The sequence below is a fragment of the Mauremys mutica genome, chromosome 9 (genome assembly GCF_020497125.1).
Source record: "Mauremys mutica isolate MM-2020 ecotype Southern chromosome 9, ASM2049712v1, whole genome shotgun sequence".
NCBI lineage: Eukaryota > Metazoa > Chordata > Testudines > Geoemydidae > Mauremys > Mauremys mutica.
In genome coordinates this window covers 63757957-63774238 of record NC_059080.1, presented here as the reverse complement: position 1 = coordinate 63774238, position 16282 = coordinate 63757957, and the positions used below count along the sequence as shown (strand labels likewise).

At 41.5% G+C, this 16282-nt stretch overlaps 1 protein-coding gene across 6 annotated transcripts in view; it reads left to right on the top strand.

Annotated features, from left to right (window-relative positions):
- The window catches only part of NMNAT3 (nicotinamide nucleotide adenylyltransferase 3), a 100652-nt gene that overhangs the window by 70441 nt on the left and 13929 nt on the right, over window positions 1-16282 (top strand). For all 6 annotated transcript variants that reach the window (XM_045031584.1, XM_045031588.1, XM_045031585.1 and 3 more), the window contains 2 exons: window positions 5579-5762; window positions 12974-13083. In XM_045031584.1, the coding sequence (XP_044887519.1) occupies window positions 5579-5762; window positions 12974-13083 (294 nt within the window). The remainder of the gene's footprint in view (window positions 1-5578; window positions 5763-12973; window positions 13084-16282) is intronic.

Below are 16282 nucleotides of genomic sequence, written 5' to 3'. Positions count from 1 at the left end.
GCCTCACCCAGACGCCCAAGATAGCGGTGGGGGGGGGAAGACTGCCCAAGCAACAGAAGGCTGGCATTCAATAAGTTTTGAAGTGCAGTGTGGCCTTGTCCTTCCCTCCTGCCCTCCTCCACCACTCCACCTGGTGCTTCCCTCCTCCACCACCCCTTCCAGGCTACCTTGGCAGTTTCCCCCCTATTTCTGTGACTAATTTAATAAAGAATGCATGAATTTGAAACAACAATGACTTTATTGCCTCTGCAAGCGGTGATCGAGGGGGGAGGGGAGGGTGGTTGGCTTACAGGGAAGTAGAGTGAACCAAGGGGGCAGGTTTTCATCAGAGAGAAACAAACAGAATGTTCACACCATAGCTTGACCAGTTATGAAGCTGGTTTTCAAAGCTTCTCTGATGTGCCGCATGCCCTGCTGTGCTCTTCTAACTACCCTGGTGTCAGGCTGTGCATAATCAGCGGCCAGGTGATTTGCTTCATCCTCCCATCCCACCATAAATGTCTCCCCCTTACTCTCACAGATATTGTGGAGCACACAGCAAGTAGTAATAATGATGGGAATATTGGTTTCGCTGAAGTCTAACCGAGTCAGTAAACTGCTCCAGTGTGCGTTTAAAGGTCCAAACACATTCTGTGTATATTCTGCCACCATTCTGCATTTGCTCAGCCTATAGTTGAACAGCTCCTGACTATTGTCCAGGGTTCCTGTGTATGGCTTCATGAGCCTTGGCATTAAGGGGTAGGCTGGGTCCCCAAGGATAACTATAGGCGGCGTGACAAAGTTCCTTCTCTACCTTGGTGGGTCCTGTGCTTATTGGCGGATTTGCTCGCTTCAGAGATTCACCATGTGGGTCAGGAAACAGCCCAGGGACCTTCCCCTCTGGTAGAAGCCACAGTCCAGGTCAATTCCTCCTGTGTTTGATCAGGAGTTGGGAGGTTTGGGGGAATCCGGGCCCGCCCTCTACTCTGGGTTCCAGCCCAGGGCCCTGTGGACTGCAGCTGTCTAGAGCGCCTCCTGGAACAGCTGCACCACAGCTACAACCCCCTGGGCTACTTCCCCATGGCCTCCTCCCAACACCTTCTTTATCCTCACCACAGGACTTTTCTCTTTGTGTGTGATAATGCTTGTACTGCTCAGTCCTCCAACAATAGACCTTCTCACTCTCAGCTCCTAGTGCCTCTTGTTCCCAGCTCCTTGCATGCACACCACAAACTGAAGTGAGGTCCTTTTTAACTCAGGTGCCCTGATTAGACAGCCTGTCCTAATTGATTCTAGCAGTTTTTTCTTAGTTGGCTCCAGGTGTCCTAATTAGCCTTCCTGCCTTAATTGGTTCCAGCAAGTTCCTGCTTGTTCTGGAACTGCCCCTGTTACCTTACCCAGGGAAAACGGATCTACTTAATCTGGGACTAATATATCTGCCTTCTAACACTCTCCTATAGCCATCTGGCCTGACCCTGTCACAGTGGTTATTTTCTGGTCTGGAAAGTAAGTCCCTTGCTGCAGCCGTTCAGACAGACCAGAGTTCCTGAAGATGTGAGCATCATGTATCTTTCCCAGCCATCCCATGTTGATGTTGGTGAAACGTCCCTTGTGATCCACCGGTGTTTGCAGCATCATTGAAAAGTACCCCTTTGGGTTTATGTACTGGCTGCCTCTGTGTCCCAAGATAGGGATATGCGTTCCGTCTATCGCCCCACCCCTGTTAGGGAATCCCATGGCAGCAAAGCCATCCACTATGACCTGCACATTTCCCAGAGTCACTACCCTTGATAGCAGCAGCTCAGTGATTGCGTTGGCTACTTGGATCACAGCAGCACCCACAGTAGATTTGCCCACTCCAGATTGATTCCCGACTGACCGGTAGCTGTCTGGCATTGCAAGCTTCCAGAGGGCTATCGCCACTTGCTTGTGAACTGTGAGGGCTGCTCTGATCTTGGTATTCTTGCAGTTCAGGGCAGGGAAAAGCAAGTCACAAAGTTCCATGAAAGTGCCCTTACGCATGCGAAAGTTTCGCAGCCACTGGGAATCATCCCAGACCCGAAATACTATGCGGTCCCACCAGTCTGTGCTTGTTTCCCGGGCCCGGAATTGGCATTCCATGGCATGAAATTGCCCTATTACCACCACAATGTCCAAACTGCCAGGGGCTGTGCTTTGAGAGAAGTCTGTGTCCATGTCCTCATCACTCTCGTCAACGCGCTGCCGTCGCCTCCTTGCATGCTTTTGCAGGTTCTGGTGCTGCATATACTGCAGGATAACGCGCGAGGTGTTTACAGTGCTCATAACTGCCGTGGTGATCTGAGCGGGCTCCATACTTGCTGTGGTGTGGAGTCTGCAGGAGAGCAGAGTGGCAGCGGAAGTGTGACGATGGTTTTCAGCCATACTGGACCATCTGCTGCCAGAGCAGGAGAGCAGAGTGGCAGCGGAAGCGGTCGTTCGATGACGATGGTCTGTAGCCCTATTGTACCTTCAGCTTCCAGAGCAGGAGAGCAGAGTGGCAGCGGAAGTGTGATGATGTTTTCAGCCCTATTGTACCGTCTGCTGCCAGCAGCACTCAGGACACAACAGCGGCGGCTGAGCTGAGCGGGCTGCACACTGGCTGTGGTATGGAGTCTGCACGGAAAAAAGGCGCGAAACGATTGTCTGCCGTTGCTCTCACGGAGGGAGGAGCGACTGATGACAAGTACCCAAAACCACCTGCGACAATGTTTTTGCCCCATCAAAAACATTGTGGGAGTTCAACCCAAAATTCCAATGGGTGGCGGAGACTGTGGGAACTGTGGGATAGCTACCCACAGTGCAACGTTCCGAAAGTCGACGCTAGGATTGGTACTGTGGACACACTCCGCCGACTGAATGCAACTTAATCCGCTTAGTGGGGACACACACAATCGACTGTATAAAATCGCTTCCTAAAAATTCAACTTATAAATTCAACCTAATTTTGTAGTGTACACAGACCCTAAGCATCTCTGATGGTATCTTCTAGACTGAGCACTGAGTCCCATTGGGTAGATAGAAAGATTAACCTAAATAATCAGTATGGAAGCCCCTGGAACTCCATAAGATTGGGTCCCTAATCCATGAACTATTGGAACTAATTTACAAAACATTTCTTAAACATTACATGAATATATTGTCTCGTAGTATAGAATTAGAATTTATAATCCCTACTCTATGATGAGATATCTTTGAGCTATAATGTATCTTAATTAAAACTATCTTTTAGATAAGTTTTTTCCTCAAAAAGGATTTTATCAAAAAAATCCGATATAAATAAAAAAATCTGATTTTTTTTTTAAATCATTGATTTTATCCACCCTGATCAAGATATCTCACTCCTATTGCTTCTCCCCATCCCCTAGGCAAGTAACGCTGTCAGAATGAAATTAAGTTGGTTTGGCATGATTCGTGCTTCACAGATCCATGCTAGCTATTCCTGTAAACCTTATTATCCTCCAGGGTACAAATTGATTAATAATTTGTTCCAGTATCTTTCCCGGGATCAAAGTTAATCTGACTGGTCTATAATTCCCTGGGTCTTCTTTGCTCCCCTTTTTAAAGAACCGATGTGTGTGTGTGTGTGTATCATGCAGTGGAAGGTCAGACCTGCTCAGGTGTGTGAACATACAAGTTACTACAGAGGACATAAGACCTAATTCTGTTGCAGCTAATGAAGATTCTTCTTTACCTCAATGGCAGCAATCTGTGGTTGTGAGAGCAGAAGATTCTGATTTTCATCATTGCTTACCCCACTGGAAAGATGCAAATCTACTTCAGAATAAAGATTCAAGTGTGTACATCTAACAAAGACATGGTACTTCGTTAAGGTACTGCAGTTACAAGTAACTTACCCTTACTTGGATAATGTGATCACACTCCAGCTTGAGCTTTTAGTTCTTTTATTAAATATATTTGCTGTGGTATATAGTTTATAAAAGAACAAATATCTTCTGCCTTATTTTTATAGAAATGTTGGGGGGGAAATGAACTGAAGCCCAGAAATGAAAATTGTTGTATAGTATGTTATAAGCAAAGTACCTTATAAAATGTAAATACAATATATCAGTCCATACAGTATTACAACTCCCTCCCTAACTGGGGATCTATTATAGCACTATATTATCCAAGCAGTTGATTTATTTATCAGTGTTATTAATAAAAATCTCATAGGTAGCACTGTAAGTTTACACAACATTGCAAATATTTTATGTACCTGTCATGTATTGTTCAATGCTTCAGATGAATTTTCACCATATGTAAGTGAAAATCTTTTCACCGTCAGACTGAAGTGGATTTAATGACACTTACTTTCCAGCTCCACAGACTGCATTGCCTATGAGGATGGTTTAAAAGATAAGGTACTTTAAGCTGGGTTTTTCAAAGCAAACAGGCATGCAAATCGTGTTGAATTGTAATGGGATTTGTGTGCCTAATTCCCTTAGGCTCTCTTGAAAATCTCACCCCTAATATATAAAATGAAATTGCAATCCATTATCTTATAGTGTCACGTTCAAGTATCAGAAATGAATTAGGAGGCTCTCAGGATAGCCCTCTTTGTAGAATAATAGAGATTGGCTGCAGCAGGGTGATCTGATTTTTTTTTCTTTATTCAGTAATGTCAGTTATAAAGAGATCTGTTTTTATTTTATTTTCTCCCCATATACCATAGAGTACCTATGTTAGATTCATAAAGATTTTAGCGTGATCATTTGTATTTATTGAAACATCTCTATTCTGCACTCTGTTCTTATCCATTCTAGGGACGTGAAGCTCATGTTGGTGCTGCCTTTCTCTGCTGATTCTGTTTGGATAAATGCTATAGGTTTTGTGGGAAGATTTTTATCTACTTTTATTTCCTGACTTGAATCTGAGGCTGCAGAATCTGACTATGAGAGCTTATAGCGTTAATGATTTCATTACATTACAGTAGTTGGAAAATATGGGCATATTTTCACATTTAATTAACATGATCAACCAGATGGAAAGCAAGCTTCATGGCCGATAAACTCGGCAAGGATGTTTTTCCACAGTGTTTTAAGTCTTGTTTTAAAACACCTTCATCACCCATCTTGTGCTATACAAAAAATAGAATTTTTGAATCAACTGATTTGCCTGGTTTGTGCTATTAAACAGTACAGCAGAAAACTGCTCCGGTTTTACATAATGTAATTCTTGCTTTAGCCTGATGAGGAAGCACAATGATCCTGTTAAATGGTATGCATGAGATGCTTGGAAACAAACTCTGGTCAATTAAAACATTCATCATCTAGGCTGTCTGAAAGCTGCAATGGTACAGTTACTTGAACTAAAAATTCATTAACCTTCTCTTCAGTGAGCTTGATCATCTGCATTATAAATGACAAACATTTCTATTTGCAGGAAGTTAAATACTCATCCAGTTTTCCTTTTAATATTGTCTAATGGAGTTAACATTTCAATAATAGAACTTTGAAGAGTATAATCACAGAAGAACAGGAACATTACTTTTTAGTGTTTACATAAATTGCAGTTTCCTTTTTATCACCATTTTTAAAAAATGATCTAAAATGCTGATTTTCTTTCTTATCTTCCCAAGGAAGGTACCGGGTGATTGAAGGTATCATTTCTCCAGTCAGCGATAATTATGGAAAGAAAGGCTTGGTTTCCGCAAGGCACCGGGTAGCTATGGCTCAGCTTGCACTGGAGACATCAGACTGGATTAGAGTGGATCCATGGGAGAGTGAACAGGAGAAGTGGACTGAGACTGTAAAGGTGCTAAGGTAATTGTGTTTATTTTTGTTCATGGAGTTGCCAGAGGTCACAACAGATCGCAAGGAGTAGCATTGGTCATGTCTGCATTTTAACAGGGCTACAATACAATGGAAAGGGCAAAGATGTCCGTATGCTCACTAGGGCAAAGTACTAGTTGGGTAGGCCTTTTAGACCATTCACCTAACCTGAAACAACGGGAAGTGATTCATCCTTGACCAGAGAGATGAAAAGCCTCTTAAAGATTGTTCATGTGTCATCTGCTTTGTGATAAGGATGCTAGGTCTGTGAGCAATGAACACTCATGAATTAAACTTTTTTCTCTGAGCAGGATTCTCAGTCTGGAGTCTAGTGTTCCCTACTGCTCCCCAAGCTTTCAGGCTTTTTAGTCTATAAGAGCAGTAGAATTGGGTTGTGGCCCAAGTCCCCCAACGCACACCCTTACACTAGTGGTCACACACCATCCAGGACATTAGCTGCCACCATGAGAGCTTTTCAGTGAGTTCCTTCTTGATTAGAGTCATTGAAGGAGCTCCATGCCAAAGTCCATGCCTCTTCATGTGTTGCTCCAGTTCTTCAATGCAATCAGCACTGATCCTTCCTTGGGGTCCTTTTCTGCTGTGTCCCTGCCGTGCCTTCCAGTCAGGTCCAGTTCTTTTTGCTGTTAAATGTGTTTTCTGTGCCAAGACCCCAGTGGCTTCTGGGGCTGAACTTGGAGCAATCTAAAGTTCTCAGAATGGCTCTTTGTTTCATTTAAGAGAAATTCACTGGACACTGCCATCGCTGATAGGAACATGTTACAGTGATATGCCAGTTGCATTTCACACTGCTATGGTATGGCTGGCCTGAACTCAATAATGATGTCAAGGCTCATTTGATCCAAGGTATGGTGGTTTCCTCTGCCTGCCTCAGGGCTGTTTCCATCTTACACAAAGCAGTTATGTAGTCCTCACTTCATAAGCTTGCGAAGTACTGTTGCTTGGATTCAGTCTGTGGGGAAGAAGCCTACTCTGGTCGTTCAGTACTGCAGGGATGTAGGGGAGCCCAAACTCCCACCTGCTAAAATTTTGTTGGCATGCATCTTGAAAGCAGTCAAAAGGTGACGGGGTTTGGTGTGTATCTTACCTCTCTCTTTTATATTCTTCTCATTTCTTGGCTTCAGCCTTGTTCTTGCTTCCTGTTGCAGTTATTTATGGTTTCACATTTGATCTTTCTTCAATCTCTGAGAGGGAGAATTCTTCCCAGGTGCTATAGTAAGAGAAGATTGCTGTGTAATTTTGCTTCTCTAAAGATAGCTTTTTGGCAGGATTTCTTCAGGGTGACAGTGGGAGATATTATTTTCTACTTAACCATGAACTGACTGTAAAGTTCCAAGAGAAGCTGGGGGTGGTGGGAGTGGGGGTGGTGTGAGACCACCAGTAGTAAAATGACATGTGCCTCAGTATACTACTCCTGACACTGGGGATTTAGAACTTGAGAGTCTGGGGAGTGTCTCCTGTCTCACATTAGGGAGCACAAGAGCCAGCGGTGAGACTCTGACCAGAATAATGCTTTCAGAGAAGCCAAACTACTAGGTAAGTAATTCTTCCATGTTGGCCTTGATGACTGTTCTAAAGTCTGCCTGGCATGCTGGAAATGCATATATCTGGATTCTAGTAGAGTTGGGGAGGGGAGAAACAAGAAAGAAGTCAAGAGTTAATCTAGAAATGTCTTTTGAGGGGCCTTTTACTGGATTTTTAAACAATTGATTTTGGTGCATACAGCTGATTAAGGAACAAGTTTTCAGCCATGGGTCTCTGAATTTTCATGGGCAAAATATGTGTATGCATATGTTCACAGGTGAAAAATTGAGTGAGTTGTCTGAAAATTAAAGTACCTGTACATGTTTAATCTACATGTTTCTGTGATGACATACCTACACAAGTTTAAGAATATTTATAATTTTCATTATTTAAAGATCTTATCCACCTAGGAGGATAGAGATTAAGGCTATGAAAGCACTAAACCTTTTGATTGTGGTCCTGATCATCACTTTTAAAAAGGAATGCTATCAGTGTTATAGGCCCCACATTTACTATTATTATTTACATACAGTGCCTATAAATGACACACACACTTACCTATGATGTCACTGTTCTCACATGCAGAGTGTGTCCCCTAAAGATGAAACCAACATCTGCCCTCCAAAACCAGAGCTTGAATGGTCTGATAACCAGATTATTGATTCTGAATGACCTACACATCCTGCCTCTTAGTCTTAAATTTTCAAAACAGTAATTTTGGGTGCCTCACTTTTTAGATGTCTGACTTGAGACCCATTAAAGGGGACTGGTTTTCGATTGAGTGCTCAGGACTCAAATTGGGCACCCCAAAATTGAGGCACACCAAATCACTAGTCACTCTAGAAAATTGTCCTTAATTTCTCCAGGTAAGTTTAAGAAATTAAGTAATATTAAACATGCATTGTTCTTAGGTCACATGGTCTAAATAGGTTAAGAACCATGTGGCTGTGAGAAATAGAGAAAAAACTCTCCTCGCCAAGGCCCTTCTGGATGGATTAGTACAGAGAAGTGAAACAGGAGGCTAATATAACTTACAAACCAGTCTACTTTCTTGAACTTCCACTAAATTAATTAAGCTATTTTTGCCCTCAGTACTATTTTGGCAGCATGTTTATCAGTTCAAACCAGTGCTTTGAAGGATCTCTTACTGAGACTCTCAACTAGTAAAACCCAGCTCCATGGCAGCTGCTGTTTTTTTACAACCACCTGAATTTGCTGTGTCCTTTTGTCTGAAACCCTACAACTTCAGTCACACACACACACAGCCCCACACACACACACACACACACAAATAAATACATTATGGTGGGTGGTATCACAACATGTTTTACTTCTTGCCCTATTTCTATTTGAGAACATAGAAATTATAGAATAAATCAATTGACAGACACATTTCCTTAAGTCGGGTCAGGTTTAGCCTGTATTTTATGAGAGACCTCAAAGGAACATGATTGTGCTATAGCTATGTTGTTGATTCAACATTCTCAGCCACAGCCATCTCTCTTCACTATGGGGTGTGCTTTTTCTCCCTCTGATTAGAGCCAAAGCTTAGGGCCTCAGACACAAACCTTCCAGGATTGTCCAGCAAGTAGTGTCAATTGGGCGTGTTATTCTTCACTTGTTTTCCTGAACAATCATGTTGCATCATTCCTAAACAACTGCTGCTTTCCACTAGAGAAGCAGCTGTAGTTGTTCCAGGTGAAGTGAGCCCTGTAGTTATCCAGGCCTTGATCCTACAAGCCTTCTGTATTCACAACTCCCTTTGAAGTCAGTAGACATGCTGCTTGTAAGCATTTGGTTTGTAAGATACTTTGGAATCCTTTTGGATAAGAGGTGCTGTATAAATATAAACTATATATGTATATATTTTGTCAATGATTATAACCACAGTGTCATGTGAGCAACCAAGTGCACAATCTGTACAGAGGGTACCTGAAGAGACTTATGAGGAGATTTGTGACACCAAGAATTTGTGCACTAACCGTTCAGGTGGAGAGTTCACTTATTAATGTGATAAACTGTGTTCATTCTGGTTTCTTTGTAGCCTTTTACCCATCACAGAGTTTAGAGCACACTAATAACCAACTTTTATTGTGACAATTTCTCATGCTTTCTTTTATTAATCAATTGTTACCTAAATGCTAAAATTTAAGCAGGTAACAGAAAAGAAAAAGTGAAACAAGCATTTTAGCAAGAATAAGAGTAACAGTTTGCCTCAAAGCAGTGACTGAGCTCTCTGCTTTCTAGCTGAAATAAGCACTAACACCTGATTCTTTGTGCTTAATCCAGTCCCTTAAATATAAATTCAGTGTTTTGGTAAAATGGCATGCCAAGCAATCTTAATTGTCACTTCCATTTTTGTTAAAGATATAATAGGGATGGAGCCTCAGCTAGCATAAATTGGCATATCTTCATTGTAGAGTTGTGCCGATTTATACCAGTTGAGAATCAGGTACATACAATATACTCTTATCCTGCTTAGTAAATTAAGAACTGATTGCTTTCCTCACTGTGTGTTTCTCTGGAATTTTAGTAGCAAGCTGAAAGATAGTCTGATAGAAAAAAAGAGGTCAAAATCAAGCATTATTGTACATAGCTCTCTCTTCTGATCAGCAATTTGAATCACACACTTTACTGTGTTGATATATTGTGTCCTGTTAGGAGGCATGAGAATAACTTCTGGGTGGGGTTTTTTTAGAATTAAAAATGTGGTAGTAAAGCAAAATTCTAATTTGCATAAACAATTTACATATGCTGATTTTATGCAGGCAATCTAGATTATTTTCCCTGATGTTTTGGGAAATGGGTCCCTGAAATTTGTTGGGGGATCGAGAGGCACAGTGAAGATAAAAAGTATCTGTTTTAAGGAATTTTACTTCCTCATTATGGGTCTGATTTGACAAAACATCACCCTGGCTGCTGTGCCAATCGAAGACTTCAGCAGCTTTGCATTGCCTTGTATAGTGAGAAAGATTAATAGATTTTATTCCCCCCGCCCCACCCCACCCGTGAGTGAGCTTTTCTCACTGTGAGTCACAGTAAAGGCATTTTTGGTGGATTGCTAAAACCTCCTCTGGTTGCCGCGGGAAGAGGGGACCCGCCGCGGGACCGAGGAAGGGCGGCGCAGCACACCGCGCTGCTTGGGGCAGCCTATTTTCTAGAGCCGCCCCTGTCTGGTTGTGAAATAAATTCTAACATGAGTAGCAGGTCCTGCAATGCAGAAGGGAAATGAGAGTTGTTCTTTGTGAGTTTAAGGTTTTGCATAGCAGTGCAATATGTTCCTCATGCACCATGAGCTAGAGGAGGGAGGGACCCAATGGATCTAATTCCAGTCAGTTACTGCATATTGCTGTATATTTCTGAATATAAAACAGTATTGTTAGTAAACACAATGAACTAAATGTTGTACCCCTGTTGTGGCTGAGGGCCGATTGCAGTGTATTTACACCAGGGATTAATTTAGGACAGATAAATTAGGTTTGTATTGATATTAATGATCAAAAATAGCAATATTTTAATTCCACCAGTAATATAGGAAGCATTCTCTGTAAGAAAGAGAATAGATACATTTAAAATTTCTGCCTTTTATCCCCTATGTTTTACTGTAGTGTTTATAATATAATATTGTGTGTTTCTATATAAAACATGATACATATGTAAATAAAGTTGTATATATAAATTCAGAAGTTTGGGAATTTGTAGATTAGGAGGTACATTGTGGCATTGTTTAAATGAAAAGCTAACAGCCATTAAAATGTACACTGCACAGAGTAGCTGCTCAGTTTTTGTCATACACAAGACCCCAGTCCTCAATTAACTTTGTTCAATGGGTTATTGAAGGATTCTGGATTACGTTGCATTGATTAATGCATTGAAGATTGCATTAATATAGTAAGAGTTTTATACTGTAGATTGATGCCTTGCATTATATATTTCTTCAACTCTTATATGCTTACAAAAAAGGATTTGATTTTTTTTTAAATTACATTGTAAAATAACAGCACAAACCATTACAACTGTGTTTTATATTGTTTGAAGGGGAGAAACTTAAGTCACCTCTCTGAATACTACCAGGAGAGATGTCGGGGATCACCAGTTAATTTATATATAACATATAGCCCGAATTAAGGAAGAAGTGTTACCCTTTAGTCTTACTGACCTCACAGCGGTGGTCTTAGATCTGCTGTGCTCACAGATGGAGTGGGGTAGTAGGGCTGGAGGCAGAGTGAGGAGCTGGATAAAAACAGGAATTAGGAGTGGAGAGTGAAGCAAGAGAGAAATAGGATAAGTGAGAAGGAGCAAAAACCAAAAGAGAATGCAAAGAAGTAAAAGACTGACAAAAACAGAGTAGTAAAAGAGAAGAATGCAGAAATATTTACTTGTGGCCTCACTAATATATTGTAAACTGGAAAAAAAATTTCTATTGAACATCAGGGAACTGGACTTGGCAAGCTGGGGATTGGGAACAGTGTGCATTGGGGTTTACAGAGCCAGTAGAAAGCCATTGATGACCCTTTTATCCAGGCCCTCATCTTCCCTCTAATATCTTAAACCCCTGCATCAGGAGTCCCATTCCAACAGACCTGCTAATGTCCATCAAAATCGAGCTCACTTCTAATGTTCATTAAGAGATTTCATTCAATGGAGAATCTGTCTTCTCAGGCAACTTTGGATAAATTTTTCACCCTCTCCTTACTCTCTCAGTGCTACCTGTTGGTAATGGTGACTAGGACATGGTTGGAGGAGGATTCTTGTAGGCTAAGTATATTGAGGAGTGGAGTTTGCAGCTCTATAAAGGCAATCTCTCAGTTTGGCAAGCCTCCCATGGATCTCCAGATGGGAGCCCCATTCTAACAGACCGTAGCTGGTCTGTTGGATTGGGACTCTCACTACTGAAGATAGTCAAGTTGCAAGGAGACTGGTGTCAAGGAAGCACAAAGACAAGTAGGAGTGGTAAGGGCTGTTGACTGGAGAGACAGCAGGAGGGCTGGCGAGGCAGTGAGGTGAATGTAAGTTGCTGGTGGATCTGGGCAGCTGCGTCAGCCTGTCTTTGTAGGGTTAAACTCAGTTATGACACACAAGGGAAAAACTCCCTTTGCATTTAAATTTAAATTTGAAAAGTAGCCATATCTGGAATCTTGTGAGAATTATGTGTTTTGGAGTTTCTGAGGACTGTGGCTCTTTAACTAAAGGAAAGAGGAAAATAAATAAAAAGGCAGACTCTTGGGGAATAAGCTTTGGAAAAAAGTATCATTTTTAAAATCTCCTCTCCAAGAGAGAATATTTTAATAAAATAATAATAATGGAAACTCTGTGTTTAATATGGAAACTAAGTGTAACAATTAAAGTGAAAAATGGAGGGATTTTAATTCTGCTTTAAGCAAAAATCTCAACAATGCTTTAAATGTGGAGTTGCTACCATGGCTGCCGTAATAAGTACAGGGCTTTAAAAGGGACTGGGGACTGTAACCGGTACATGTTAACTACCATTGATACTAATCTTATGACGTAGCGAATGAATATGGTGAATTCTTCACACATCTCATTAAAGTCTAAAGTGCATAAAAGCAGATTGTGTTCTAGAAGCTGAAAGTGCCAGGTAATCGCTTTGTGTATCTCTGAGAGGATTACCTCACACCAAAGCCTTTATTTTAACACAGGCACCATTATAATGAGTCGCTCAGATCGCTCCATTTCAGGAAGGAACTCATGAGAAACAATTGGCCCACAGAAAGAGCTACTGAGGATTTCCTTTCTTCATTGGACCCAGGTTTGTTTGTTATGGTAAACAGTGATCCTTGTTTAAGAAGTGAAACCAATTCACCTTTATAAGATTAACCTAACTGCGGTGGGAAAGTTGGACATAGTAGCTCATTCTTCTGACGGTTGGAGCTTTATGCCAAAAATAAACAAGTCCAAATGCCTTCAGGACTGCTGCTGCTGCGCCTTTGGTTGTAGTGACTGCCATATTAAGATACAATTGTACTCCATTTGGAGTTGGTATTTTCAGGTTTGGGGTTTCTAATCCTTGATCAATCTTTTAAAAATCTGAAATATTTTCTCTTGAAGCTGTAACTGTGAGAATATGAGTTGCTATCATGCAGATCTTACATGGAGGGAATGAGCCAAAAATGAGGAAAAGGTTCAAAAAAGATATTGAAAGATATAAAATTACTTCTAATTGTAATACTAACATTGGACTATGTGCAAGAATGATTCAAAAAGTGCATATGTAGTTCCCCAGTAGTATGTTAATAATATGACTATCCGTTATTTATTATTACTACAGTTTGGGGTAGGAAAACTCTAAAAATACTGATATTAAACACAAAATAAATGCTCTACTTGGGGATTTTCTATTTCATCATTCTACTGGGTCTGTGGTTTGTTGAGACACTACTAGATTTCTGAGGGTGTTTACTTTTTCCCCCACAGTACTTGCAACATTTTTTAGGCATAGATAATCTCTCTTCTCTTACATTAAAGTTTCTCATGACGACGTAAGGGCTTTAAAAGCTTCCACTCTTCCAGTGAGCGCTGCCTAGAGGAAGGTTAAGTTACATGTTGACAGATTGCCCAGAAGAGAGTCACAGTGGATCTGTTCTTCCTCATCTTGAGTTATGCACAGAATAGGAAGAAGTTGCTTCTCTCTCAAACCATACACTGTGTTGGATGAATTCATCACTCATATCTGTGACTGTGAAGATATTCTAGCTTGGCACTTCCAAACGATATTTCTTGCTGCCAAGAAACCTCTGGAATGCAGAGTTTTTTGTGTTTCATCTGACTTTCCACTTGACCCCACAAGGAGAGATCGAAAACTTTCTGGTTATTGCATCCACTGACTGTAACATCCTTACGTAGTCTAAGGAGGTTTAATTAACCACTGATGTGTGAAGAATTCACACTAGTAACTGCCACTGATATAAATGGGTTAACAGACTGCTGCATGCAACTGTCTTTTGGCAACTGTAAGACTATTCTCTGTAGCAGTTGTGAATTGAATAATGTTCTGGGTAGCACTTTATGTAACAGTAAAAGAAAAACACTAATTTTCAAACGGCTCATTTAGTTTCCCATAAAGTCTTTCTCAGTTTGTAGGTGATTTACAGTCAACAGGCCAGATTTATGCCTGCAACCAAGATCCACTCAATGCAGCGCAGACTGGGTGGGGCAGTCAGGATATGTCTACATTGCAGCTAGAAATGAGCCTCCTAGCCTAGGAGACAGACTCAGACTAGCTGAGCTCGGGGTAGCATGCAACTGTCTACCCAGGCTGGTAGGCTTGCTCCCAGCTGCAGTGTAGACATACTGTCAGGGAGCTTCACGATTCTCTGCCCATCTCCAGACACAACTTAGAGTAGCTAAGGATTGCTCTAATATATGCCAGCAGGAACTATCTGGAGATAGTGGGAGCACAGTGTGATCTGGTCACTCACCCTCAGGGACGGCTCTAGGTATTTTGCCGCCCCAAGCACGGCAGGCAGGCTGCCTTCGGCAGCTTGCCTGCGGGAGGTCCCCAGTCCCGCAGATTCGGCGGCACGCCTGCGGGAGGTCTGCTGAAGCAGTGGGACCAGCGGACCCTCTGCAGGCATTCCGCCGAAGGCAACCTGCCTGCCACCCTCGCGGCAACCGGCAGAGTGCCCCCCATGGCTTGCTGCCCCAGGCACGCACTTGGCGTGCTGGTGCTTGGAGCCACCCCTGCTCACCATCCCTTCCCTCTACACTGAGCTTCTGTGGAGGATGGCATAGTTGTTGCCTGTGTCGTCTCTACACTCTCTAGGAAGATGCAGGAAGTTTCTGCTCCCTTTGTGCCACATGACCGAGAATCTGGGCCGTTGTCAGCATTTGCCAAGATTTGTTACACAACCTTGAACAGGAAGTCGCTGCAGTATCTCAGTACTCCTGAGAGAAAGAGAGAGAGAGAGGTTAGTAAATGTTGACATTTTAGTGGCAAGTGAATGTAACTATAGAATTCTCAGAGCCATCTGAAAAAGTGGAAATGGGTGCTTTTGGGCTTTTCACCATCTTTGCAAAAAGGTTTAATAATCAGAATCTAATGGCAGGTTTGTGAAGCATGATGAAATAAAGTTTTATTTTGCATACAAAAAAAATAAAGCAAAATTCCAACAAATATTTTGTTTCTTTGCAAAAATGTATGCAAAGTGACACCTAGGTTTTTTTGTACAGCCTGGTCTTCATAATTTTGTCCCTCGCTGAAGTAATCTGTTTGTACTTAATGTACATTGTAAATAGAAGGGGCCAATGAGGACAGATACAGACATCTGGATTTTAGACCAAATGATGACAGTTTTATTAATTCTGCAATGGTTTAGCTACTCGGTGCAACCCATCCTGGCAGCAATAAAAAGGAGGTCATCTGCCTTCACTCTGAGCATCCCAGCCCCAGGACTTTACAGCCACCTAAAAACAAAACCTTATCAGAACCTGCATTATTCTCAACGTCTGTAACCTGTAATGGTCTGGAAAACCCTCTGGCCTCATAGGATGCCTCAGACTTCTCTCACCTCCAGCCCTTTTCCTCAGGATTGTGATGATGATGTAAAATGAAGATAATAGCTGCTGAAAAGTTAACTGTCTTTGAGTATCTTCAAATTATTTGGATGGCACTGGAACTTTTTGCTATACTTTAATTATTTATTTAACGATAATAGTATTCTTTTCAAAACTATAGTAAATACTATAACAGTATTGTCTGCTAATAATTTTCAAATTGTTTGCTAATAATTTGCTTTGAAAGAACTTAGAAATTATTTATGGTGGCTGATGTCACTTTAATACTTCCCTCATTCCCTTTTATGATGTTCTGGCAGGGTTTCACATTCTTGATAGAATTAAGATTCACATACAATATTTCTTTTCCTGCTTATAAGAGACACTTGATCTTCATTTCATCTGAAATTCAATTCCTTGCATTTCAAGTCTCCAAGTTGCCGTACATGAATAAA